The sequence below is a fragment of the Alosa pseudoharengus genome, unplaced genomic scaffold (genome assembly GCF_046254945.1).
Source record: "Alosa pseudoharengus isolate Yale_2024_CS ecotype anadromous, Long Island Sound unplaced genomic scaffold, YU_APseudo_1.1 YU_APseudo_1.1_scf_6, whole genome shotgun sequence".
Taxonomy (NCBI): Eukaryota; Metazoa; Chordata; class Actinopteri; order Clupeiformes; family Clupeidae; genus Alosa; species Alosa pseudoharengus.
Window position 1 is genome coordinate 20,795,518 of NW_027468848.1, and position 27,849 is coordinate 20,823,366.

General features: G+C 44.2%; 1 protein-coding gene across 2 annotated transcripts in view; it reads left to right on the forward strand.

Annotated features, from left to right (window-relative positions):
• ccser1 (coiled-coil serine-rich protein 1) overlaps nt 1–27,849 on the forward strand; it is an 81,243-nt gene that overhangs the window by 18,799 nt on the left and 34,595 nt on the right. For both annotated transcript variants that reach the window (XM_076269804.1, XM_076269805.1), the window contains exons 6-8: nt 16,788–16,926; nt 22,310–22,387; nt 25,844–25,936. In XM_076269804.1, coding sequence (XP_076125919.1) covers nt 16,788–16,926; nt 22,310–22,387; nt 25,844–25,936 — 310 coding nt within the window. The remainder of the gene's footprint in view (nt 1–16,787; nt 16,927–22,309; nt 22,388–25,843; nt 25,937–27,849) is intronic.

Sequence of the window (27,849 nt, forward strand, 5' to 3'; positions counted from 1 at the left end):
GATGAGCACTGGGATGGAGTGTGTACCAAAGTGCTGATACTAACTCTATCCGTGTTATTCCTTTTTCTTTTTTTCTTTTACTGTTTGTTTTAAATGCAAAGCCATGTCGGAGCATGTATTATAGGGAAACGGTCATGTCCCGGGGACACAGTCCTTTAGCAAATTATCTGCCCAGATTAGCTGTTAGAGTGGCAGAGATAAAACAGGAAACAAGCCCCCGCCACCGTAGCTGCCGTTGCCCTCGCCTTAATATATGGGTTCCGTGAGGGTAACCGAGACTACAAAGGGAGAGTGCATTTGCATTAAGAGTCATAAAGAGCCGTTGGTTTGCACCGATCGCATTCCGAGCGCCCAGAGTAATGTCTGGGATCCGGGCAGCCGTAACTAGATGTGACTTGTGCTGTGTCACGTATCCAATTATTTTTCCCATGAATATCCTTACTGGATGTTTATCCAACTCACACACATGGCCCTGTAATGTTAAGGCAAAATAGCCCATGACCTTTGAACTTTGCATCACTCGGCTCAAATTCCAAATCCACAAATTCTGATGTTATTATATTGGTATTGCTGAGATAGTTAAAATTGGAACATGCATATTAAAAAATCTTTTTTTTTCTCTTCAAGGCTCCACTGATCTGCATCTTGTTAACATTTGGATATATGTCCTCTGTTTCACAAGCAGGCAGACAATTCAAATGGAGATGAAAGTAATAGCAGTAAGCAGAAATAACCAAAAAATTATGAAAAGGACATTGAGTTCAGACAAAGTGAAAATCAATGCTGTAAAAACAAGATCACAGTCGAAGTTTGATGGCAATTAAGTGCGTGCAGATGTCCACGAATCCTCATCTGCTACATATTCACCCTCCCAATAATAGCGAAAAACTAAAAGGTGAGATAACAGTTGCACAGTGACAGAATAACCCGCCATCACTGTAAAATAAAAAAATAAGAACAAAACAAATGAAAGCTCAGGCTCTGTGATAAACTAGCAAAGCATCAGAGCCCATTCTGTCAACCCATGCCACCCATTCAAAAATGCATTTGTGTAATTGCATGAGCTCCCTGTGTATAACGAAAGCAGGAAATGTCAGCTGTAGAGGACAGGTACCACTAACTGTGCCGCCACGATTACCAGCTACCAGGGATACAGATGGACTACCTCGCTGCTGTGACTCTGAAGTCATTGTGCTTTAAAGGGCCCCCGGGCACTGATAGAGCTCGTTTTGCTTTATTTATTTTTCTCTCTCCCTCCCCTCTCTTTGTGCCTTGCACCAATTGTTTTCAATCCACCGAGAGGATGTGAAGTTTTTTTTTGGGGGGGGGGGACTGTACAAATTTTTTATATAATAAGAAATTCAATCAGCAGATCAAGAGAAGCCTGTCTGAGGCTGCGCCGCCGTCCCAGCGTTGACATGGTGACGGGACGCGCGTGACCGTCTGTCGCCCTAATGAGACTTACATGACAGATTTAGATGAATACTGATGATATATTGAAGGACAGGAAGCACAGATTCTCAGCAACACAGGCCTCCCTGACTAACAAAAAAAGTGGCCAGTCCCAGATAATCTCAGAGAGAGAGAGAGAGAGAGAGAGAGAGAGAGAGAGAGAGGAGAGAGAGAGAGGAGAGAGAGAGAGGAGAAAGAGAGGAGAGAGAAGAGAGAACATATCATACCAGAATAGGCATGTCTCTGAAGCTGCCTCCTGGGTAACCGAACAAATTATACTGACACAAAAATTGGCCTACATATTGACTTTGAGTCTAAACTCTCAAGATCCAAAGGTTCGATTATCACACAGCCATTTCCATTAGACAGTTGAAGACTTCTCCACTGATGGGACATTATGTAATAAAAAATTAGAGTGCCCCTATTTGATTGAAAATTGTAAAAGATAAGAATTTTCAGTGTTAACAATTATGTAATCCAACAGTGATTTTTGACTTGTGACACAGAGAAGTCATTCTGTGCCTCCATCAAAAATGTTGCTTCCTCATCATGTACACATAAAGTCTGAAATGGCCTGAGTCCTGTGGGTGGAATGTATGCGGGTATCATATGTCTTTCTGACAAGGCATGAAAGCAGGCATATGTTATTGTGAAGCTATATAGTGAACCACACTGGCTGATTGTAGTTCTAAAACCAGCCTTAAGCCTTTGCATGGTTCTTGTTTCCTCCATTTTAGCAGTGTGCTTCACTCTGCTGGGACAAAGCAAAAGTTGTGAGTGACATGGATTTACTCATCTGTTTTTGCTGTTCCATCTAATGCTCTTTAGGCTACTGTAATGCATTTTAGATTGTGTAATTACTTTATGTTTCAGTCAGTGTTCTTATGGACTGGGAGGCATATCAGAAAACATGCAAACACAAACAAGCACACACACATACACATAGACACACACACATACACACATGCACATGTGTACACACACACACACACAAACACACACACGCACACGCACAGCTCATAAAACGGAAAAGCTGCATCTACCAAACCATACAGGAGCAACCGTGGCCTACTGGTTAGCGCTTCGGACGGAGGGTTGCCGGTTCGAACCCCGACCAGTAGGAATGGCTGAAGTGCCCTTGAGCAAGGCACCTAACCCCTCACTACTCCCCGAGCGCTGCTGTAGCAGGCAGCTCACTGTTTTGGGATTAGTGTGTGCTTCACCTCACTGTGTGTTCACTGTGTGCTGAGTGTGTTTCACTAATTCACGGATTGGGATAAATGCAGAGACCAAATTTCCCTCACTCAAAGAAGTATATATATACTTTATATACTTATTAGTGCTGTCAAACGATTAAAAATTGTAATCATGATTAATCGCTGAATTCCTATAGTTAATCACGATTAATCACATATTTTATCGCATGATTAAAATTCTATTATTTTGCATTTCTGAACTTTCCAGGAGTCCATCTTAACAATATACAATTAATGTGTATCTTGATTAGGATTCAAATGAAAGCAAAGCAAGTTACTTCATTAACTTAACTTTAAGACGTAGGTCTATTTGATTATTTAAAATCAAATTTCAAAATATGTGCAGCAGACCTGAGGCAACACAATATATTCTTCAGAAATATAGCTAATAAAGGGCATAAGAAACATAAAATACTATATTCATTATCTTTGAGTTCAGTTGAAAATAAGGAACTTTTCGACATGAGTGCACTGCCATTTTATAGGCCTACAGTCTATGGTGCACTGTCACTTGCCACACACATCAGCGCCGAAGTTTTTAACACGCAAACACTGGATGAACAATGGATTTTATGGAGCGGCGTCGACCAAATATAACTGAATCGTGATTTACACGGCGGCAAAGTGCGATGCTGGTGTGCAGAGTTGTATTGAAAAGAATGGAATCTAATGTACAGTAAATTAATGTCGAAAGCAGAGGGCATCGCACTCATGTCGGCATCGGTGTCCACAGCAATTTAAAACACGATTCAGCTGACCGGGAGTTCAGAACTGCGTTGGTGTTTATTGTACGAATCTACTATTTGGCCGGCTCGTAAGCCCAAACAAGTGTGTGCAGCATGCCTTTACGTAGCGCGCATCATCATAAAGATAGGTTACATCTAATCTGCATCACGCCCCATTTAGCGGAAAACAAGTTAACATACATATATCATTGATTCTAATGGGAAAGACAGATAGATAATCACACCTTGACGTTACATCTAGTTATTAATTTACAGGCTATTCAATAATTTTACTAACACGGCAGTTATAAAGAATTATGTGTAGGCTATGTAACTTACTCATGTCGAAACGATGTAGGCTACATTACAACCCATTCAGCACGTACTAGCTACACTTACCATATCCCATGTAAAACAACTTGACTTGCTAGCTAGCTAACTGTGGAACTTCAGTATAACAGGCATGTAGGAAAAAGGCTACGTTCATATTACAAGTGATAGAATGAATGTGTGACTTATGTTTAGTTGATGTTATGACATGTAAAGTTAAGCTTGCCGAACTTAGTTATAGTCAGCCACGGGCAGTGGCTCCTGTTAGTAGTCTAAACTGGAAAGAGCAAAAAATAGGAACATAATGGTCACATTAATCCCATAAACACACAGATAACTCTTACACCAACCTTATTTTGTGCCTTTTATTCACGTTTGTTTCAAGATTTAGTAAGTATAACCCCTTTTCGCTCCCCACTTCTATGCAGCATAGGTTTTCATTATTCAAACAGCTCCCTTTCCCCTAAAAGGGGGCGTGTACATGCAGCACGGTCTAGCTAGATCCAGTGTGGTGTTGTAGTTGTTCTAACGTTAGGCTACTAGTTGTTGCAACAGCTTGTGAAAAAACGACAAAGTTTGTTACACCAAAAAGAACGTTAATCTCGCGATAAAAAATTTGACGCAGTTAAAATAGGTTTACGTTAACGCCGTTAATAACGCGTTTAACTGACAGCACTAATACTTAAATAGGATTTTTTCTCCTCATATTAATCTTCCATTGCATTGCAGATATGATCTTGCTATAAAGCTACACACACACACACAGAAGCTCATATGGAGAAGCTCATATGTAGAACAGTATATTTGGTGGACTGTTGATGGATGACACATAGGAAGAGAGCAGGGTAATCGTGTTGCGCTCGTCATGGTGAAATATATCACTTTTGTGCGCCCGCTGGTGAGTCAGTGGCTTGAAAGCCGCCCACCCACACCCCCGGAGAGCCCCAGCCAGAGTGTGTGCCAGAGGGGGCCGCTGGTCAATCAGTCAGCGTGTCCTGAACAACACCGCGCTGCAGGGGCATGATACTGGCATGTGGTGTGTCTGTGTGCGTGTGTGTGTGTGTGCGCGTGCGTGCGTCTAGGTTTGTGTGTGTGTGTGCGCATACCATATGCGTCTGTCTTTGTGTTTGTTCCTGTGTTGCTGTTTTGCATTTGTCTGTGTGTGAGGGAATGTATTTATGCATGCCTATTTGTGCCCAGTTTTGTGTGTGTGTGTGTGTGTGTGTGTGTGTACATGCTTGTATTTGCCTGTATGGACCTCTGCTTTCTGACTGCGTGTGTGAGTGTGACTCTGAGTGTGTGTGTGATTGTGTGCTTACATTTGCCTGTATGAGCTTTTGCTGTGTGTGTGTGTGTGTGTGTGTGTGTGTGTGTGTGTGTGTGTGTGTGTGTGCGTGCGTGTGCGCGTGCGCGCGCGCGCACACTCACTGGCTCGTCAGCCTGCCTGCCTCTCAGACAATGCATGCAGAGCAGACCAGATCTCTCCCCTAATCCCTAGCCCCCTCACAAAAGTGACAAGATTTATTATCCCCCGGCAAAAATCTGGGCCTGTTTTGCGCAGGAGATTCATCAGCTGCCGTTGGAGCCCTGCGCGCCTCTGCTCCTGGGCTTCTGTCGTGTCAACTCATCCAGCCCCAGCCCCACCACCCCCACTCCATCCTCCCCAAAAACACCAGTGCTCATTGACAAGCCGAGTCCACACGCTGAGCTGGCGCGGAGACCCCAATGCTCTGTGTGCAGTGGGGGAGCCACAAACACAGCATCCTGTCTGTGTGTGTGTGTGTGTGTGTGTCTGTGTCTGTGTCTGTGTCTGTGTGTGTGTGTGTGTGTGTGTGTGTGTGTGTGTGTGTGTGTGTGTGTGTGTGTGTGTGTGTGTGTGTCTGTGTCTGTGTCTGTGTCTGTGTGTGTCTGTGTGTCTGTGTGTGTGTGTCTGTGTGTGTGTGTGCAGGCTTCTAGTGATTGATCCGACACTATTAATCTGCGCTGCCCCGGTGTGCGACACGGGTAGCTAATGACTTGCATGCTTTTGATTCTGGTCTCCATCCCTCCCAACAAGTCCACCCGGAGGCACGATTGTGCAACAAGCCTCCTTCTCCAGAAAATCTGACCCGGGAATTCCGTTGAATAAGTCATACTCAGTGGCCGGAGCGCTGGGTCAACACAGATGTTTTACTCTTTTCCGTGACGGAAGCCGAACCTGCCGGTACATCGGACAGATGCTGCACAGAGGCAGTGGTGGGACCTTGCTTACTGTCAACGGCATCATGCCTTGTTGCACACTGGATGCCTTCATTGTTTGCCGGGCTCAAGTGGCTTTTGCATAATGCATCATGATGTGTGCTGGAAGTTTTGACTTTCTTTCCCCCTTTGTGAGTGCATATGCATCCAGTGATTGCAAATATGTCAAGGCGACATACATAATTAAGTGATCTCATAGAAGAAAAGACTGAACTTGGTACAGTCTGAAATGTAAAATGAGAATCATTTGTGTGTGCCTTTGGTAAAGAGACATGCAGAATGAAGACACATTTGAGATATTTCCATTTCAGTCTTTGCCTGTTTACTTTAACCTGCCATTTATTCATCAGTGTGATCTCAAGTTAAGCAAAGCCCCGAGAGGCCGTAGGTTCCACTGATTTTTAGAACAGCTAAGGGGCGTTGTTAGGCACGACGCGCAGCAGGAACCTCCATTAGCTGTACTAAAATCAGTGGAACCTAAAGACTCTAGTGGCTTATTTATTAGTTTAATTTAATTGCTTTTCTAAAAAAACGGTTACTGCATATATCTGGCAAGATTTCATAAAATAAAGGCACAGCAATGAGAAATGTAACAATTTATTTATAGATAATTATTCTTCTGCCTAGAAATATATTTCCTCTATCTGAATGGTTGCCAAGCAACGTCAAGATGCAGCCACTCTAACTTTTGTATGAAGTTAGATACAGTACTACTGTATACTATAGAACGAAATGCAGTCAAGGTGTTTGTGTGTTTGTGTTGGATTTTACAACGGTATCGAACACGATTCAGCCAATCATAATCAAGGACCGGAAAGGTTAGTTTTAGAAATTGATATTTGAGCATCTGCATCAGGTGGCATTTAATAGGTGTTGATAAATCATTCAGCAGTTAAGGCTTTACCTCATCACGCCTTCAGGAGGTGATGCCTTCGCTCAACGCTAGTGATGGTATTTAATGGGAAATGAAAAGTCATGAGGCAGTAAAACTTTGCCTTGTCATGTCTTCAGAAAGGTGGTGATTGCTTCGCTCCATCAGGCGCCGGGAGCCTTTGCCAAGTCATTTTTTAGTAGTCGACGCCAAATCTGTGGCGCACAGCACTGCTGCACTGCAAGCTATGCATCAACATTGCAGCTCTGCCCGGGTGGAAAGAAGCGTGTTGCCAAATCTCTTGATGCCACAGGTTGGATCGTAGCAGTAAAAACTGTGCCCTTTTTTGATGTTAGGATCAGGAGAGTTTTTTTGGGGAGCTGTGCCCATGTTGTGAAGCATCTGAAGGCATGTCCTGTACTTGAGAAAAAAACGGGGGAAAAAAACGTCAATAACAGTGAGGTCTTTCAATTGGTTTTGGTATTGCATCTGCATTGCAGCTTATCAGTGAGGAATTAACCCCCACTCTGTTGTCTGACAGGGCATGCTAACAGTGCCAGTGCAGCGGCTAAAGCGTGACAAGGTTGCAACCCCAGCTAATGATGTGTGGGAATGAGGACCTTCTCTCTCGCTCTTTCTCTCTGTCTCTCTATCTATCTCATGCCCGTGGAGTGCCCGTGCCTGCCATGCTCTCGCCGTGTTCACCGGGATTCGCTGACTAACGTGCGTCACCAACACGCCGGGCAGTGCGACTGGTGTGCGGTGGCATGGTGATTGATTGGGAAATTAGTGACACAGCAGATGGTGCTGATATACCCACTTTTTGTGCCAAACTCAGACAAGCTGTCAGTCCTCTGGCGGACCGAAGAGGCAACTCAAGGAAATGGAATATGCTCCTGAGCAAGTAATCGGGGGAGGGAAAGGAGAATAGCACCTTTTAACTCATGCGAGGCAGAGGCAGCAAAAGGCTCAAATTCAGGAAATAAAAGATAAAAATAGCAGCCGTTAAACGCCAGGAGGGGTGTCAAAGGGCAGGAAATAAAAAAAATGAAAATAAAAAATTTGGATTGAAAATGTTTTGGCCCCCCTCTGGGTGGTAAAGAGAAAGAGTGGCCTCTAGAGATGGAGAGAGAGAACAGGGTTATATTATTTGAGCAGTGGGTGCATTGGTAGACCATGTGCTTATTTGTGGCTGTTAGTGAAAATTTATGTGCAGTCATTGCGGGAGTAATCTTAAGAGATATAAAAAGTACATAAAGTGCTTAAATGGTAGTAAAACTCATGGAGCAACATCAGTAGTGCCTTTGTTATCTGATGGGGGAGAGAGAGGGGTGGAGAGAGAGGGATAGAGAGAGAGAGAGAGCGAGAGAAAGAGAGAAAAAAAGGGCAACCAGTGAAAGACAATAAGACTTGTCGACTGTCTCACTCTTCTCGCAGTGCTGCTGTGTCTCCACTGTGCTTTGTTGCTAAGGTAACGTGCTGCTGTTGGTAGGCAGCTCTCTGTTGCTAAGCTGCGGGTGATGGACAGGAAGCGCCGTTGCTTTGCGGTCTTGTATGCTTGTGCACGTGGGGCTGTGGGTGCGAAAAAAATAAAATAAAGCAAAGATGATGATGAACAGACAATTAAAGCTGCAGTTGGCAAGTCTGACAGATTGAGGGGACTTAGACTAAATTTTGAATGTTTACAACTCTCATGCCCCTCCCCCACTACCACCGAGCACCCTCTCATCGAGTTTGTGCTCGTCAGTGCGCACCAGACTGCACCAGACTGTGGTTGACAGTCAGATCTCACACAGCCCTGCTCTGATTAGACCAGAAGAACCGGGAGCTGTGGATTTTTGCAAAACAAATAACAGGCTCTAGGTGGAGGTAGAAGTGTGGGTTTTTTTCTAAAACCGGCTGATTTATGTTGTTCTGTCAGAGTATAGTGTCGGTTTCAGTGAATATGATCAAAAAAATCTTGCCAACTGCAGCTTTAAAACATAGGCGCGTGTGTGTGGGGGGGTGGGGGGGGGGGGTGGGCAAGAGGCTGTAAAAAACATCTCTCCAGTCAGTGATGTCTGTGTCATTATGACCATAGTTCTTTTTGTAGGTTTACATGAACATCAAAGACAATAGATGTATGCAAACATAGGTGGCAACTGTCGAACCACTGTTGTCATAAACTGGTGCCATTTTTCCCCCCTCTTTCATGTGATATGAATATGTAATGATACATCAAAGGGAAGAGCAGGGAAATGCTAATAGTGATCATAATCAGGGCCATCATGGAAGGCGCCTGATGGGAATTTCTGCACTAATAGCCCAACACAAAAGTGGCAAGCGGAGAGCAACCCAGCTGAGAGCATATATTAAAACTGATAGATGCCAGACCGGGGCACCGGTATACGCCATCGCAGTAATAACATGAGACCTCCAACGGTGCAGGCTGAGAGCTGTTGATGGAGAGTCGAAACAGAAAAAAGGGGAAAGAAAAAAATAACAGACTCGGGGCAGACATAAAAGACCTAAAGCAGATGGCGGTATTAACATGCATGAGGGCGCATCTAAATACGCCGTGAACCCCCTGCGGGCATCAACAAACCTGTGACAGGTATGAGGCGCGGGTACAAGGAGGAGTGGGGGCCTCTGCTGACTAAGGAATACAGTACTAAAGTGTGACATCACGTTTCCGTAGCAACCAATTTTCTGTTTTACACAAACCAAATTAACAACGTGAAATACTGTTCCAGACCAAAGTTTTATAGAAAAGGAACAGTTTTTTTTGCAAATTGAAGCAATTATTGAGGATAGATCGTCTTCATTTAGATCATCTTCATTTTTTTTTTTTTTAAAAACTGAAACTAACGTGGTGTAAACCGCTGTCAACATGGTGCAATGCTTCCTAAATGCAATCATCAGTCAGAGTCTCATAGCCTACTTGGCAATTTTTTTTCAGGTTTGTAAATAAATTCCATTTTTTTAAAAAAAGTGTCTGAAGCCACCTCGGTTGACAGTAATAACGTTATGTAATCAGAACAGATTAGGCAAATGTATCGTTACGTTATAAACTTTATCTTTCATACTAGCGCAAACTTTTCCTTTTAATACCCTGTATAAATACATAAAAGCCTCACATGTTTCGATCTAGTGATTTTCACCACTTGAAATTGATTTATTCTTGTTTTAAAAGGAAGAACACAGCGAAGCAATGGAAAATGCCATCTCTGGTTCGGTTGTTTAGAACAAAAAATCTGGTTGCCAGGACAATGTGACGTTTTCACTTTAGTACTTGATATTTGGGCTTTCAGGCACTCCTCTTACCTGTTCTTCTTCCTGTACTTCACTGGCATAAAGACAACGAGGGCCTGTGTGGCAGGCAGACCACCGCCTGGCAGCATCTATCTCGGAGCCTCTCCAGCTCAGAGTGTGGTCCATCGAAAACGGATGCTTTATTAAGGCACAATGGAGTGCCAGCATTTGAAAAACAAAAAGGGGCTTTCGGCTCAAATTACCAATCAACCAAGTAGAACACGCTTCCACTTCCTCCCTCTCCGCTTGCACTTCTGTTGCTGCCCAACCACTGGCAGTCAGGCACTCATGCTTGGTGGTGGTTGGGGGTTATCTTGTAAAAGCAGCGGCTCCGTCCACCAAACTGCCCATTTGGCCCGTCGGCGGTTAGGGTTTTGGCCTTGCCAGCCACGCTCCTAGAGAAGGCTCGGACAGAGAGGCTTGCATCCCAACCCAACCCATCCCATCCCGCAGCTCTCTCCCAAAACTCTTTCTCTCCAGCTCCTTCTCCCTCCCTCCCTCCCAAATCTCTCCCTCTCTCTCCCAAACCTCTCCCTCTGCCTCTCCTCCCTTCCAGCGTATATGATGGAGAGAGTGGTGAAGCGGCACCCCCAGGCTTTTTTTATTTTTTTATCAGGCACGGTGCACTTCAAAGGTAATGGCCCAGAGCCATGGAGTGAATCTTAGGGCCACAGTGTGCTGACCTTAACTTTATAATGTTCGGAAATACCTGGGCCATGTGAGAGAAAATCTTTGGCTGTTGCCACTCGGAGCCATAAATCTCTTTTGCAGCTAGTGCTTAGTGTGATGATGACTGCTGCATACGCTTGCCTCGTTACCAGGTAAATAGTGCATTCAGACTTAAAGGTAAATTACAAGGTTGGCTTGGCAGCGGTACAATAAGCACTTAAAGTACTGACAAGACAGCAGGTGAGGAAGAGGTGTGAGAAAACAAGACATTTCCTGTGGGATCTTTGGAAATGTCATGCACGCGCACACAAGACAAAGCCAGCACTTCGGTAACCATGTGAGCAACACATTGTTAGTCGGGAAAAGACTTGATGTGGCCTTAAATCCCAAACAAGGTGAAAAGCAACAGCTTAACAGATTCCACAGGCTGTCCAACCTTAAACACACCTAATTAATCCACACCTAATTGGTTAATGACACCTAAGATCAGCTGCCTGTTGACTAGACGGCTAAAGATGTTTTCATTGAGCCTGTCTTCCTCACATGTTGAGTTGTTGACAGGAAAATTGCGGTGGTCATATCTTCAAAACAGAATTTAACTAGAGGGGGAAAAAAGTGTAAAAATGTATGCTCTTGGTGTAATATGCTCAAATCTCAGAGATCTTAGTGCTCAACCCAAAACACGCCTGTGAGGCCCTAGCTATCTAAAAAGATACAGTTTGACCATGTAGAGCAGTTACTTAGTAACGGTACCCGCATCCCAATAGTAATGTTTCTGGTGCTGTGGGCCAGAGGGGCCAGTGGAGAAAAGGAGCAATGACGGACTCACGCCTGATCCTAAGGGGCACCAGAAAAATAAAAATAAAATTGCAGGGCATTAATCGTGCCTTTTTGTAGAAGCCCTTTGTGTCTGAATTCCATGCTTTGAGGTAGGGACAGAAAGTGCAAGTTAATGGTGTATTCTCCTCGATATATATCTTTCCTGAGGACGACTAATAATTAATGTCTTCCTTGCTTACCTCATTGTCCCATGGTCAGTCCTCAGTTAGTGTTGGGGTCTCTTACCTTAAGAAACAGGTACCCAAAAAAAATGAAAAGAGCGTAAATGCCACCTGGAGAACACGAGAAGAGAGGCAGACAATGCAGAGGAAAGTCCTTTGAGTTGACGGAGTACATTACAGTCTTCTGAGTTGACAGAGTTGACTGAGACGTGAAGACTGCTTGTCCAAACACAGGCTTCCCATGACAAGCACTTCTGACAATTCCATCTACCATCACAAGTGCAGAGCGCTCTTTTAGCAAATTGAATTTGACACAAACATATGCGAGATCTGCAGCATTGCAGGAAAGACTTGTCTGCATCGGCTTTACTGTCCACTGAGAACTGCACTGTAAGACCAGTGGCTTATGGGGATGTAATCACAAACTTTACTGCAACACTACAAGTGAAGTTTTAAGACAGCCCCATGTGTTTTATTATTATTATATGGGTGCGTTCCTGCAATCGGCGTGTTTGTGGCTGGAAGGTGGGGGGCTTTTGGGTAATCGAAAGAAGGGTCTCGTCAGCCCTGGGTGTCGCCATGAATATTGTGTCAGGAGAGCACCTGCAGACCTGCTAAGTAATTAAACCCGAGGCAAGTAGTAGTGGTGGTAGCGGCAGTGGCACAGCCAACCAAGTCAGGAGAAATCGGCTCTTTAGCAGTCTGCTAAAGCCTCCCTGTCAGAATCAATCTCCTCTAGTTATTGTGCTGACTAATTCTTCCGCCTACTATAGCTCCAAGGACTCAATTACCATGCACTTTGCTGAGGAGACTCAGCCCTTTGTGGTGTCTGGAGTTAAGTTATTTTGCCCTCAAACGGGTGGGGGATAAGTGAGCGCCTCTTTGACACTAGCAGTAAATTTCCGCAATCATTTATTAAAGGACACCCTTTATCCTCACGTGAGGAGAGGCCACAGGATGAATTTAAACCTCCCTAACCACCATAAATGAGATGGAACCACTGTAGGCCTTGAAGTGTGTACAACGTTGGGTGATATATAATGTAGCCTTAGCATTTGTCAGCTTTTATTTGTTTGAGACCCCCTAGGGAATTGTTACTCTCATTTTTATCGGCTCTGTTTACAAACAAGAAGTTAAAGTTCGCTCGGCACGGACCTCCCTGTTCACGAGTGCTGCTTCCTTATTTATTTGATTTTCGAACAGAATCAATTGTGCGGGATAGGCACAACTTCCCAGCGCTGCACCTTTCTGTATTTTTCCATATTATAGGTTGTGCCTTTTGAAGATGTGAAGGAATTGAAACCACCCTATTCTTAGCTGATTGATTGGTTTTTAAATCCAACCCAAACTGATTTCTGAAGGTTATTTGATGGATATTCACTCTTTTCTCTCTCGCTTTGCACCATAATATTGCAAATCGCAAGTTATTGAATTCCCCCCAGAGAAGCATTTCCATTTGCTTGTTATGTGGAGGACAGAGAAATCTCTGGATAGATTTGTCAGCGTGGGTGTAATCAACGTTGTTAGACCCCGAGTCTGACTGAATTTTCAAGTGATGCTCTCGAAAATTGTGCATGGACACAATTTTCAATGAGGAACACTTGATGAGAGATTTGTATCAAACTGTGCAGCCAAATGATATCTGTGATGGTAATCCCCGATATGGAATAATGAACTGTGTCCTTTGTTCTTATAATAATGAAGTGTAATCTTAGTCATGGAAGAGGATCCTCTTGATATTTGCAGACCTGCTGAATTTTCTTTGATGTTTGCCAGAATTATCTCCTCATACTATGGGATCATACCTTGATTTAATTTTCAGCGTAAAAACGTTTGTCTGCAATCTTCCTGGAAACAATTATTTTGTGGTTTCAAAATATGAGATGCAAAGCACTCACTGAAACGACAGCTTTCTACTGATCCTCACCTGTGTCAGTGAGTGAGCTACCTCACTACCTGTGAACTCCTAACAATCGGTTACTAGTGCTGGGTGACCTGTGGTATGCTGTTCTCTTACTCCATGTGATCGGCTGAATATTCTCTGGGAAAATGACAAGTCTACCTGGAACACTCACACACATCGGATAACTTATTTTTTCTCCTCAATTCCTTTTTTTTGTCAAGCCGTTGCGGAAACCATACAGTATTTCACCTATACTTGTTAGTTATGTCCTCTTGTGCTTTTATTGCACATTTTCACAACTTCCCACCACTATCCAGTCTGTCAAGAATTGAAAGTTATTGTTTCGCCACACTTACTGTTCTTTCTTTGGAGGCCTATTAATCATCTTTTTTTTCTTGGTTTTAAGGCACTTGGGGCTGTATTTTGCACACTGGCGCATGGCGTAAAACTCGTTTTCCACCCGCGTAAAGTTTAATTCGGTATTTTGTGTGTTTATTTTTTAAACAATGCGCCCAGGGGTGTGGCAATTAACAACCTAGGGAGGGGCCTGGCGCATTGTCTAAAAATCGCTATTGTACACCTGGTCAAAAGTCTATGGTGAGTTGTTTATATGTTATTTTAAGAGCGCATTGTCAACAGTCATATTGATAGGTGCACCTTCTATCATTCATGAACGCACACCAGCAAATGTCCATGCAAAACATTACAAATTGCACAATTACAATGGGAAACATAATTAGAATAAAGATATTACGAAATACTGTACATCTCATGATGAGTAGTTATTCACCATCATTTGCAAATTGGTAATGACGGTTAAAAGTGATTAGGGGAGAGGCGAGAGACACGTATGGAGCACAGCTTGAAGACGCACTGTCACGAGATATAAGCAACTCCTCTGCAGGATAAATGTTGTTTTATTCAGTCATTTGAGCAATATTAGGGTAAATGTTGCTTTTTCCAGCCTATGTTTTCGATGGTAGCCCATTGTCAGTCAATAGTGAAAGTAACTGCACATAACTGTCTTGTCGTTGACTGACACCTTGGTGAAGTTAGTTTCACTTTGCCAATGAGTTCAAATAATAGACGAGTGCAAATGCGTGAAGGCTATGCTAGGTTTTAGTAAAGCATGGTTTAAGAATGACTATTCCATATGGTCTCGCAAGCAGCCTCCTTCAAATGTGCCGTTGAATGCCAAAATACCGATGCATTTATTTGACATATCGCGCTTTGCGCCGTTAAAGGGAATGACAGATGCCATTCTCAAGATGTCAATGATGTTACGCCCCAAACACACCCATATGACTGATTAAAAGACCTAGGAACACCTTGTTGCGCCATGCGCTCCACGTTTGATAACGAAACCCCTCCCAATGTTAACTGGACATCCTACTAAATTTGAATAGACTTTTGACGAGTGACGATGCACTTTAGAATGTCATGATAGGGCCCTTGATATATAACACATTTAATGATTCAAATGCAAATGTGTGTATGTAAAATCAAAGAAAAAATCTTAATTGCGGTTGTGTAAGGGGAATATTGGAATTAGACACTTCTCTCCCAATAAAGCTTGCCTCGTGTTGTTAGTCTGATTAACAAGATTACAGTCTTTGCTCTTGATCATGAGTAATTAGTTGGTGATTCTGAATTTCAAAGACTGTAGCAGGTGAAGGTATCTGACTGCCAGAGAGAGAATGAAAACAATTAGCCACTGCATGTTTTATTGGCTTGATAGTAGTGATAGTGTTCCATCCGAGTAGTTTAAATGCAATGTCCTGGACACTTTCATGGTCGCTCCACTTTATTAGGTGAAAGGAAAGGGGGGACAACTGATTTAACTCATTGTTTGTCAAGCTTGATTGGATCAAATTGTAAACATTGCTTGTATTGATGCTGCCACGTAAAAAAAAAAATCTTGTTTATTTTGCTCTTGGCAATGAATGAATGTGATCCAAGGGGCTATCGATGTTTTTATTCACCTGTTACAGCATATCCGCACTGCACCAAGCCGCAGTTGAGAGCTTTCTGGCCGACTGCTCTAAGGTGTGTAACCAAACGCTGTTGCCAGGCCCCTCATGTCTGAGACATGGGATGGAGCTTTAGAGGGGGCAGTGCCCAACCCTTCCCCCCACACTCAAATCAATATGGACAGAAAAGATCAATTTTCTATTGATTTTCCTACCTGCAAAACAGTTTAGAGGGACATTCTGAGTGTCTTCCACCAATTCTTATCCCTCTAATGAACATGCTTAGAGCAGAGATCAGTGGAGAGTGACGCACCCTAAATCAGATTGAGCAGGAATATAAAGAGAATAAGCCCAGGGTTCTCTCACAGACCTTGTGCTTAGTTTTGGCCCTGACTGCAATAAGTGTAACAGCGTGCCAAGTCATCAAGATGGTAATTTAAACCCTATATTGTGGTCATGTGAAATGTTCTATTGATGGAGATCAAAGTGAAATATTACTGTTTCAGCACTGTTGCAAATTGCAGCACCTGAGTTGGCGAAATGTATGAGGTAAAAATAATGCAGCATCCGCCTTAAGGCATAGCACTGTGTTTCATTGATCACAAAGCACATAATGTTATATTAAAGCGTATAATTAGAATTACTGGTATAACTTCCAAATTCTACATGTGTCCATAACCTTCATTTGGCCATTCAGCAGACAGTTTTATCGATAGTGACTAAGTAAGCCTGGAAAGCATCTGGTTCATTTGAGCTGTACTAGAGTTTTTAAGGAGTTGGGTCCCATGCCAGGGGACCTCGGCAGCGCAAGCAGGTACTTCAGTCCACCTCCGGAGCCCCAGAAGTCCATTTCTCTTAGACACAGAAAATGTCTCATGCACAAGCTGTCGCCCGGCTGAAACACAAACACAAACAAACAACCACAAACAACAAAACAAAGGTTTGCAGGAACGACAGAAAGCACATTTTCGCTCCTTCTGTGTTTGTATTTCCCCTGGTAAAGAGCTTATTTCATGTGTCTTTGTGTCTTTGTGTGTGTGTGTGTGTGTGTGTGTGTGTGTGTGTGTGTGTGTGAGAGCAGGGAGCTGAGGCCCTTGTCATCACTGCTGGCGCGGGAGGACGAGCTGCCGGGGCTGGAGGCTCTGCCCCTGAGGCTCATGCAGCAGGACTGCACCGCCGTCAAGACCCTGCTGCTGCGCCTGCGCCGCACCCTGCAGGAGGTAACGCCCCCGCGCCACACGCCACGCGCCACGCGCCACACACCCTCGACACACACACTGCGCCGCACCGTGCAGCGCAGCGGGACATACACACATCGCTTACAGGTGTCACGCACAAGTGGAAGCATGGATTTCTCTCTTTCTCTTCCCACTCTCTCTCCCTCTCGCTCTCTCTTTCTCTGTTTCTTTGTTTCTCGGTCCATCTATCTCTCCCACATTCACAGACACATAAACACAGAGACAGACACATAGACACAGACACATAGACACAGATGCAGTGAAATATGAAACCACACAGTGCAAAGGGACGAGAACAACCTTGTGGACTACGAGTTATAGACACAACTGCACCTATCCATTACTTACTTACACACACAGACAAACAAACAGTACATAATTACATACCTAAACAAACAAACGGTACATATATTACATACACAAACAAGCAAACAGATCATGCAGAAGGCCCCTCAAGCACACTTAAAGGCATATGGCTCACATCACATGCTATACATTGTACTGTAGCTTCAGTATTTACATATACTAGTATCCAGCGCAGACAGACAGAGGCGTCGTGTGTGAATCTCAATTTGCTAATCCCTGATTCAGGCGCTACACAAACATGGAAGATTAGAGCATAGGGAAGGGAAACATGCTTTCAACTTAAAGCGCAAACTTTTGGGTGGGAGGATGTATTTGCTGGAAACTTCATACAAAAAGAATTGTCCAAATTTAATTTTTGCCAGAATAGCTTTGATAGTGTGTGTTAGCTTGCGTGTGCAGCATGTATGTGTGTGTGTCCTTTTGTCTGTGTGTGTGTGTGTCCTATTGTCTGTGTGTGTGGCTGTGTGTGGCTTTGTGCTGCACTGCTCTGTGGGTGCAGGAGAAATGTCTTGACCCTCATCTTGCTTCTGTTATCCGCGGTGGCTGTGGTGTTGCTGTGGTGTTGGTGTGGGGTGGGGTGGGGGGGTGTAGTGGGTGGAGGGAGCGAGCGGAAGAGCGATTTGTGCCAGCCGGCGTGGTCCTGATGCCATGTTTAAAAAGCAGCCGGAGAGCTCAATTTAAAAACACAGTGGTTGTTTGGCAACGCCTCCGCGTTGCATCCCTGATGTGTCGAGGGCCTTCTTTTCCGACCGTGCGCCGCTCCCAGATCTTATTTTGGCACACCCGTTCTCTAACTTAATTTGCGTGGATGCATAACGCCCTAAAATGAGGAGCCGCAAACACAGAAGAGCTCTCATCTCGGAAAACACGCAACCACACACACACACACACACACACACACACACACACATACACACGCACTTACACACACTCACTCACTCACTTCCCAGGTGGCAAACAAATAATCTCCATTTCATTTCACCCAGGCTTCATTTCAGCTGATCTTGGCATTAGCGCCTCTGTTTCGATGCTGGCTCACAGATATTTACTGTAGCTTAAAGCAGACGACACACTGGCAGATCTGCTCGCCCTGCCTCCAGTAGTTTTTGTTTGTTTGTTTGTTTTTGTTTTGAAAGGAATTTAGGGCCTATTTTCCCGCTTGAATGCAATGTGGAAGCGTAGCTTTTCGCATGCAATTGAAGTCACAGCCACCTGTGTGTGCTTCCAAATGCTCACGATTTCCAAGAAAAGTAGAAGTTTTCTCTTTAGAAGTTGTTGTGCTCTATGCAGTCATATGTTCTAGCTTTCCTCAGACTTAATAAACAAACAATAGCATGGCAGCAGAGGGAGGAGTAAAGAAAAGAAATCCTCTTGATTTCCTCCTGTCTACACCTCTGTCTAGACAGTTAATTGGAGAGATCCTAGAGAAGTAGCTCATGGGTGGTTTTGCCTTTTGGCTGAGATGGGTTAACCTAATCCAACAGGGTAACATTGCAGGACTGCTTCTCCCGAGCCCAGACTTGTAAATTATGCATGAAGGCCCATTCTCCGGCCACACTCTCTCAGCAGTGTTTTTACCAGAAGTGAAAACTTTTGAGGAGGCCAAATAAGTGGTACGCAGGCTGAATGTTAGTCTAAAATGCTTGTTAATTTCATTAATGGATTCATTTTATCAGGCGTAAATGTTTGGTATTTCGGTAATTTAATGACATCCCCTGGTCAATTGATGAAAATGCTATTTTCCGATTTAAGGTGTGCTTAGTGTTGACTTATTGTTTCATTTGACTAGGGGCTCTTTGTGCTTTAGGTTAAGAAGGTTCAGTGTATCTGGCTGCGTTGTAGGAAAAAAAAAGACTGAAGCAGTGGTGCCCACCAAGTGAAATATGTATTCATAAGAAGTCTTTCTCTTCGCTCAACAAAAAGTTGCAAGAAGAAATCTTTTCTTGAGCTTTTGGCAAAACACAACACAATATTTGATTGTGCCATTGGTGTTCTCATCTTTGATCACTACAAAAATAAATAAAAAAATACTCCGGAAGTATGGAGTATGAAGGAGCTGGTTTGCCAAGCGTGGGGCATTGACTGACTACAATCAAAAAACAACAGCTTTGTTGTCTGTCAAGTCCATAGCATCTGTGTCTGCAAAACAACACAGAGCTTTCAACCAGATTTCCTAAATGAACAGAACTGTCAGAGAGATGTCTTCTTTTGTCTTGGCCCCTTAAAAAACGCTGTAACCTTCCCTGTAAGGGAGCCCTGAGATAACAATTACAGGCCACACGGAAGGTCTAGGGGGCAGCACACAGCAGAAGAGTATGAATATTAAAGAGAAAATTGTTTGCCCTCTTCGCCGACTCCGCGCTCTCATTAAATTGCAAATGTGCACTGCCTTCCATCACCGTATGTAAACCACTCACTAACAAGAATTACAATAACTTGTTACTTCACTCTGCATTTTATTGCCTGACCCTCCTGATATTGAGCTCCCTCGCTTTATTCTCTCTCTGCCATTTCATCTCTGTCTAATCCAGGAAGGAGCAAAGCAGGGTCCTTTTAGACTGGAACTGGATATGAACAGATAGAATGCCACAGAAAGTAATCACATTTAAACATTAGAGGTCATTAAATGAGCTTCGCCACCCACCGCAGGTAAAACTGTGAACGAAGTTGGTGTCTTAATATTACTGCCGCTGCACCAATGTCACTCATCCATGTGAAACTTGCTGCGTGTGGAGCCTCATATGACTCATAAGAAATGAGAGCTTTGCGTCCCTAGGTGGATGTGTCAATAACAAGTAAATAGATATTTAAATACAAATATATAAGGAATTGTTATGGTATGTTGGCCACTGTTAACTCGTCGTGACTCATTTGTTGAGCAGTACCACCTAGTGAATTAACGTCAATGCAAAAGTCTGGAAATTCACTACTAGACAATGTTAAACAACCATCAAAAATAGTACAAACGTTTGTCACGCTGAATCACACTGCACATTTTGTATGTCCACTGCACTAGTATATGCAGATTTTGTGTGGAAACACCCACATGATCCAGGAAAACCCCATATTTAATCCCTCAGATGCCATGCTCAGTGGTGAACAGACAACAAGAACAGCACATTTACTGGGAATGTTACAATATGCAAATATATGCAAATTCGCTTTGAACTTGGAATGATGTAAAACTATGAATGTTGTGAACTAGGAACAAAATGAGGATTGACGGCAAATGCTATGTTTAGTCATACGTAGTGACGTAGTACTCGAGACCGGTCTCGAGACCGATTTCTGCTTTCTTGGACTCGTCTCGGACTTGTTTCTTCAAAGACTCGGTCTTGACTCGGTCTCGGACCACAGTGGGAGGAGAAGGACTCGTAATTTCAGACCGAGTCATCGAGACCAACGCATTTTTTTATGTTCACACATAACAACAATAATAATAAAATGCAATGTTGACGGGCATTATTTTACAATGACATCCCATGGTGCAATGCAAAGATACTGCCGTCTGTAGGCCTAACTGTTGATTATTAACTGGGGTGATATTAAATCATGAATATGAAAACTGACATGTTTTTATGGTCTTAGTCTCGACTCGGTCTCGACTGCTAAAGGACTCGGTCTCGACTCGGACTTGCTTCCTCAAAGACTCGGTCTTGACTCGGACTCGACTGTATTTGAAAACCAACGGACTCGGTCTCGACTCGGTCTCGACCCTTCAAAGACTCGGTCTTGACTCGGACTCGGCATAGGCGGTCTCGTCCCCATCACTAGTCATACGTATAAGACGTTTTAAGTGAACTTTCATTTCTTGATAATTTCTTGTTTTTCATCTGAAGTTGAACAGTAGAACATGAACACCATTTTTGGTAGTCACAAGGGTAGTGTGGGTGTGCGTGTGTGCGTGTGTGTGCGTGTGTGTGCGTGTGTGTGTGTGTGTGTGTGTGTGTGTGTGTGTGTGTGTGTGTGTGGGTGTGTGTGTGTGTGTCCATCAGCCCATGATCCAGAACAAAATAGGTATGAAAGCACCCTAAATCATTACTATGGTGCTGACAATAATGTATTCAGTCATACTGTATCATACCATACAACTGTCTTACACTGTCCTATAACTAAGTATATTGTTATGATAATAAATTAAATGAGCCCTTCAGTGAATCACAAATCCTGACATTTTGGATTCTGAGGTTTTGCTGCATTTTTTTTTACTACAGCCCTCAAATAGGCCCTTAGTGTGTGTGTGTGTGTGTGTGTGTGTGTGTGTGTGTGTGTGTGTGTGTGTGTGTTTGTCTGCAGTGGTAACATTTCCCTTTATGACCATAAGACGGCCATGTAGGTTAGCCATTGATCAAAGCTGACACATTTAGGACTTGCTTCCATAACTTAAAATATCTTAACTGTAAAGCATCGAAAAACTGAGGGGTTTTGCTGCTATTTTTCCTCACAGGAAAAGGTGAAGTTTTCTGACTTTGTTTGGCCCGAGTTCTTTTCAATGCTTGTGACCAGTATCATCTTTGTGACTACAGTACCATTTGCACTTTGGCTGGATGACAAACCTGGTTTGACGTGATTAATCCACACAATCTAACAAATGGAATGAGAAAAAAATAATTGAAATGGAGATCACGGTATCTGGGAGAACATTTTTTCCAAGTAATTTCAGTAGAACTGTAATTGGGTATTGCTATTTGATATATCTTTACTCAATCAAAACAACACAACTGCAGTTTCACTGATATTACCTGAAATACACAATTATATGGCATGACTAATTTAATGTTTTAAAAACAGAGATATAGCATTTTGGAACCAAACTCTTCAAATGTTCTTCATCAATTACCTACAGTTATGCCAACAGACCCTTTGACCTAGATACTTTCACAGTTTTCTGGCAGTATGTAAGCTTGCATCAAGTTTACTCTGGCTTGAGAATGCAGATGTCTGTCAAGTTGAAAAGAATGTGCATTTGCATGTAACTGTGCCGCGTCTTGTTTTACAGAGCACTGACACCAGTCCAGCCAGTAGCCTCCACTCCCTACCCATAAGCCCCTGCAGTGAGAAGTCGCTCCCCTTCAAGGTAATTGCATGATACGGTTTATTTCATTACAGCAGATTACCTGTGTTTCAACGGTCTCTTCAACCTCTTTTTATTCCTGAATTGCCTAGTTCTGATAGAGTGTTTGCCAAAATGTGACACCCAGGACCTGAGCCTCTGATTTAATTGTATCCAGGGCTTTGATTAAAGGATGTCTTTGAAGCACTATGTACTCTTCTCAGAAGGGGGCCACAATAGAAAACGATCGACGGTTGACAAGACGAACCAAGCTTCATATAGAGGCAGAATGAATGATAAAGGAATCCCTTGCATGGTAGCCCCTCCGCAACTGGAGGTCGATGCTCACAGAACAGGACAGTAAGATTAGCTAAATACAATGGACGGCTTCAGATCACTGAACCCAAAGAAAGAACCGGAGCACACAAATATATGTTTTTGTTTGCACCAAGTAAAAACTTCTTAAGTTAGTTGTGTGTTGCTTTTTTGTTCTTTGTATTCAGTCGTCTGAACTGGCTCATTGTATTTTGCTGAATGACCCTTATTCATGACCCTGCTTGATCATGGCCGGGCCTGCTGCTTCTGATCAGAGCCTGCTCTTTTTTGCGCAGCAAAGCTAACTTGAGAGAGACACTCTCAACAATAAGCTGTCAGTGAATACGTCTTTACGCGATTATGGACTCTAATCCCCTAGAGATACCTCTCCATTTAAATAAAAAAAAAGTGTTACTGTTTTAGCCTTAGTTTTTTCAGCCTAGTACTTTTTTTTTTTCATTTTTGTCGCTGTCACTGTGCAGATTATAATTATTATTTTTTTTGTCATGCGCTCGCTCTTCAGTTTAAAAAAATCCTACGGCGTGCGATGGAAACGAGGTCTGCCACTGTGTCCTCCTTACTGACCTACATGGAGCAGGGCGACGCAGCTCCCAGCCTCAGCAGCAGCTCCCAACACCAGCAGCCTCCGTCAGCGCCGCCGCCGCAGAAGAGAGGCATGTGATATTCCCGAGGCCGCCCCGCACGTACGCGCCTCCACTCTCTCCGCACGGAGCCATTGGAGCAGGAGCTCAGAATAGGAGCCCATGCATCTGACATTGTGTTGGATGACAGGGAGGGATAGAGGATGGGAGGGAGGGAGAAAGAGAGAGAGAGAGGGAGGGAGAAGGAGAGGGGGAGAAAGTGGGAGGGGCTCTTACTTGTCCCTGCTGTTCCAGAAAATCCGAGTTCTTTTTAAAAATAAAGCTGGCCCGGTATCCACCTGAGACGAAACGGTGTCATCGCGCGTCCTACTTTGGTCCAAAAAACTTCTGTTTAGTGAACACTTGTTTGCGCCACGTTGTGTAATTAGCGACCGTGGAAAGACACTTTACCGTGGCGGAATTCGCTTCAGTTGAGGCCAGGGTAACTGAGCTGCTCAATGCGCGACCACTCCTTAGGAAGGTGATTAAGGTATCAGAGAGCCTAGCTTGCCCATCCCATCTGCCCCTTGATGTAATGAAACATGGGTGTTTCTGCTGTCTTGTTTGTGAAGGGGAAGAGTGTTGGTTTTTATTGATCATGGTTTGCTCAGTCAGCTCAGTTAGCGGGAGACTCGTATCATTTCATTTTGTTTAGTTTTATCCTTTTGGACCCTAGAGGCCTCAAAATTCACCATTGAAGAGAACAGATACATCAGACACATACACGATGTACCATCATGGTACAAGTTTCTATCAAAGCACGTTCTTCATTTGGAAGACGCTTCTTTGTAGCATGTAGAATCTGAGCATCTCGAGGCTTCTTCCTCCCCTTATTTGCTGCCCATTGATTTCTTTTTTTTTTCTGTCTATGTAGGGAACTCGTCCTGTATGTAACACACAGCTCGCTGCCTTTAATCTCACCACGAGCCACGCAGGATGAAACAAAGCATGTTAGAAGCGCGTTTGAAGCCGTCGGGTGTTCTCTGGGTCTTCTCATGCTGCGTGTAAAGAGGGTGTGTGTGCGTGTGTGTGCATGCGTGTGTGTGCATGCGTGTGTGTGCATGTGTGTGTGTGCGCGTGTGTGTGTGTGTGTGTGTGTGTGTGTGTGTGTGTGTGTGTGGTGTGTGTGTGTGTGTGTGTGTGTCGGGGGTGGACTTGTGGGATCTGCGCTTGGCTCCACCCCACGTGTGTGTGTGCGTGTGTCTTCATCGCTGTGACTGTGACCCGCGCAGCCCTCCCGAGGTCCTACATGCTAATGTGGAGATAAAGTGCCTCTTGGTGAACATCTATAATTAAGATATAATTAAACGTTTCCCCCTGGGCTGGGAATTAGGGGGGGGCGCTATATTTTCCTGTTTACTCGGTGACCTCTTCAGGACATGACTTTCTGATAGGGCAGATGCTGTGGCTTTATTATGGAAACAGTCAAACAGGGATGTCCTGTACATACTTGGTGGCAGGCCTGTACAATATGCCTGATTTAATTTTAATGCACTTGCTCATCAATAAATAATGTAGTCACAGAGACAATTGGATGTGTGTGTGTGTGTGTGTGTGTGTGTGTGTGTGTGAGAGAGAGAGAGTTGGGGAAAGAAATACAGATTCTGAGGGGAAAGAACGCTCCATATTGCTCCTGCTCCAAGCAGCTCCCAAGCTCTTCAGTACTTTGAAACACTAACACATCTCTTGGGCCCATCGTCAGATTTCTCATTTGGATTCTGAACTCTCGCAACACCTCCAGCCCTCCAGTATGGGATTCCAACATCTGAGGTCTGCATCTGAGGTCTTGCCTTGTGCTGTCTGAATACATATTCCACTGAGGTTATATTATTTTGTTTCTGTGTCACATACACACACACACACACACGCGCGTTCAGTCTACCCTGACTCAGAGTGCTGTGTGTGTGTGAGTGTGTGTCTGTTCAGCTTGGCTCGCTCTGCTGAGTACGTCCAGTGAGAGTGCCTTGTGGCGCCGTGTGGATATGCACAGCTCCCGTGTCTCTCTTTTCTCCCTCTCTCTCTCTCTCTCTCTCTCTCTCTCTCTTTCAGTCCTTCAGAGCTGCCCTTGGAGCAGCCCACAACAACTATGACCCCCCCCCCCCACACCCCTTCAATACACTCCCCCACCCACCACTCCCTCTCGTTCTCCACTCACCCTGGTTTGCTTACAAATGAAGGTCGTGGGAAAATAGGGCTCGCTGACATGAAGTTTATGGAGGAGCTACTTTAATGTGCAAGCACACACATATACACACAGGCAAACATATATACACACACACACACACAACACACACACACACACACACACGCATGTGCACACAAGCACACACACTCTCAAATGGACCAATACACATATCACACTCTACCCTGTACACCTTCAAATCATATTTTTATTGCCCTCTTTTCTTCTGACCTGCAGGATAGGCTTGTGGAGCATGGGGTAGTTATTTACCTGTTTATTTATTTGTTTATTTATCTATGGTCATGCCTGCTCTCGGACTAAGGTTCTGCTGTTTCTCCACAGGACCCTGTGAAGGAGGAGGCCCAGGCCACGGCGGCTCTGCAGCAGCAGCTGAAGGAGAAGGACGAGCTGATCCAGAGACTGCAAGCCCAACTGGTACGACCCGGCCTGACCCACATCCACATCCTATATCCACCTCACCCACATCCACATCCTATATCCACCTCACCCACATCCCCACCATATCCACCCCACCCACATCCCCATCCCATATCCACCCCACCCACATCCACATCCTATATCCACCTCACCCACATCCCCACCATATCCACCCCACCCACATCCACATCCCATATCCACCCCACCCACATCCACATCCCATATCCACCTCACCCACATCCCCACCATATCCACCTCACCCACATCCCCATCCCATATCCACCCCACCCACATCCACATCCTATATTCACCTCACCCACATCCTCACCATATCCACCCCACCCACATCCCCATCCCATATCCACCCCACCCACATCCACATCCCATATCCACCTCACCCACATCCACACCCCATATCCACCTTGCCCACATCCCATATCCACCCCACCCACATCCACATCCCATATCCACCTCACCTACATCCACATCCCATATCCACCTTGCCCACATCCCATATCCACCTCACCCACATCCCCACTATATCCACCTCGCCCAAATCCCCACCATATCCACACCACCCACATCCACATCCCATATCCACCTCACCCACATCCACATCCCATATCCACCTTGCCCACATCCCATATCCACCTCACCCACATCCCATATAGATAGATAGATATACTTTATTGATCCCTAGGGGAAATTCAAGGTCCCATATCCACCTCACCCACATCCCATATAGATAGATGGATAGATAGATAGATAGATAGATAGATAGATAGATAGATAGATAGATAGATATACTTTATTGATCCCTAGGGGAAATTCAAGGTCATAGTAGCATACAGACAACACACACACACATTCAATAACAGCAGAAAAAGTAAAACATTTTTATATTATATTATATATAATATAAAAAACACAACTAAGCAATAAGGACTGTAGAAGATAAAGAATATACTAAATATACAAAATACAAATTATACTAAATAAAACTTAATCAAAATCAATTCTAAAAAACAGTATCCACATAGTGTGAATAATCAATCAGGTGTGCTTGCAATGACTGAAGCAGGGACTGAGCCTGTGGTTCTCAGTGCATAAGGTAAGGTAAGGTGCTCTGTGTGAATGAATGTTATGGTGATGGTGCAAATGAGTAAGTCAAACAGTGCAACAGTGCAAGAATAAATTCTATATATCTATATATAAATAACTATATTAAGAAAGGTATGTGGCATGGAGGTGCATATGTGCTAATACAGCACGCAAACAGTGAGGCAGAAGACAAATGTAAAGTGACTAGTGGAAAGACAGTTCAAGACATTGGAGGTGGTGAAGAGGTGGTGAACCTCACCCACATCCACATCCACATCCCATATCCACCTTATCCACACCCACCTCACCCACATCCACATACCGTTCATATTCACTACACCCACATCCTCAACCTTATGTAGCCCCATGTCATCGACCCCCCTCCCCCAGGTCACCCCCTACTGCTTCTGGGTCCCAACTCAACCTGCCTCCACTTGACCCAACCCATATCCACATCCACCATATCACCAACTTCACACAACCCCAGTTCCACCCCCCGCCCCAACCCCAACCCCAACCCGCTTCTGGGTCCCCTCTTGGGTCAGACCACATCAAACGTTTCACTTCCCCTGGTCTGTTCCCATTAATTGCTTCCCTTGGAGATTCCTCATTACTGGTTCCCGTCACTAGGGTGCTGAGTGTTCCGTTTGGCTCCGGCCGATAAGCCATCGGTACGGCAGCTTAGAGCGTCTGGCTGTATAACGCTCAATGTGATGAATATGTAAAATAGACCAATGGACCAGACTACAGTAGCTTATGGGTTCCTGAGAGGTGGCGAGGGAATGGCACCACTGGGACAGTGTAGGGAG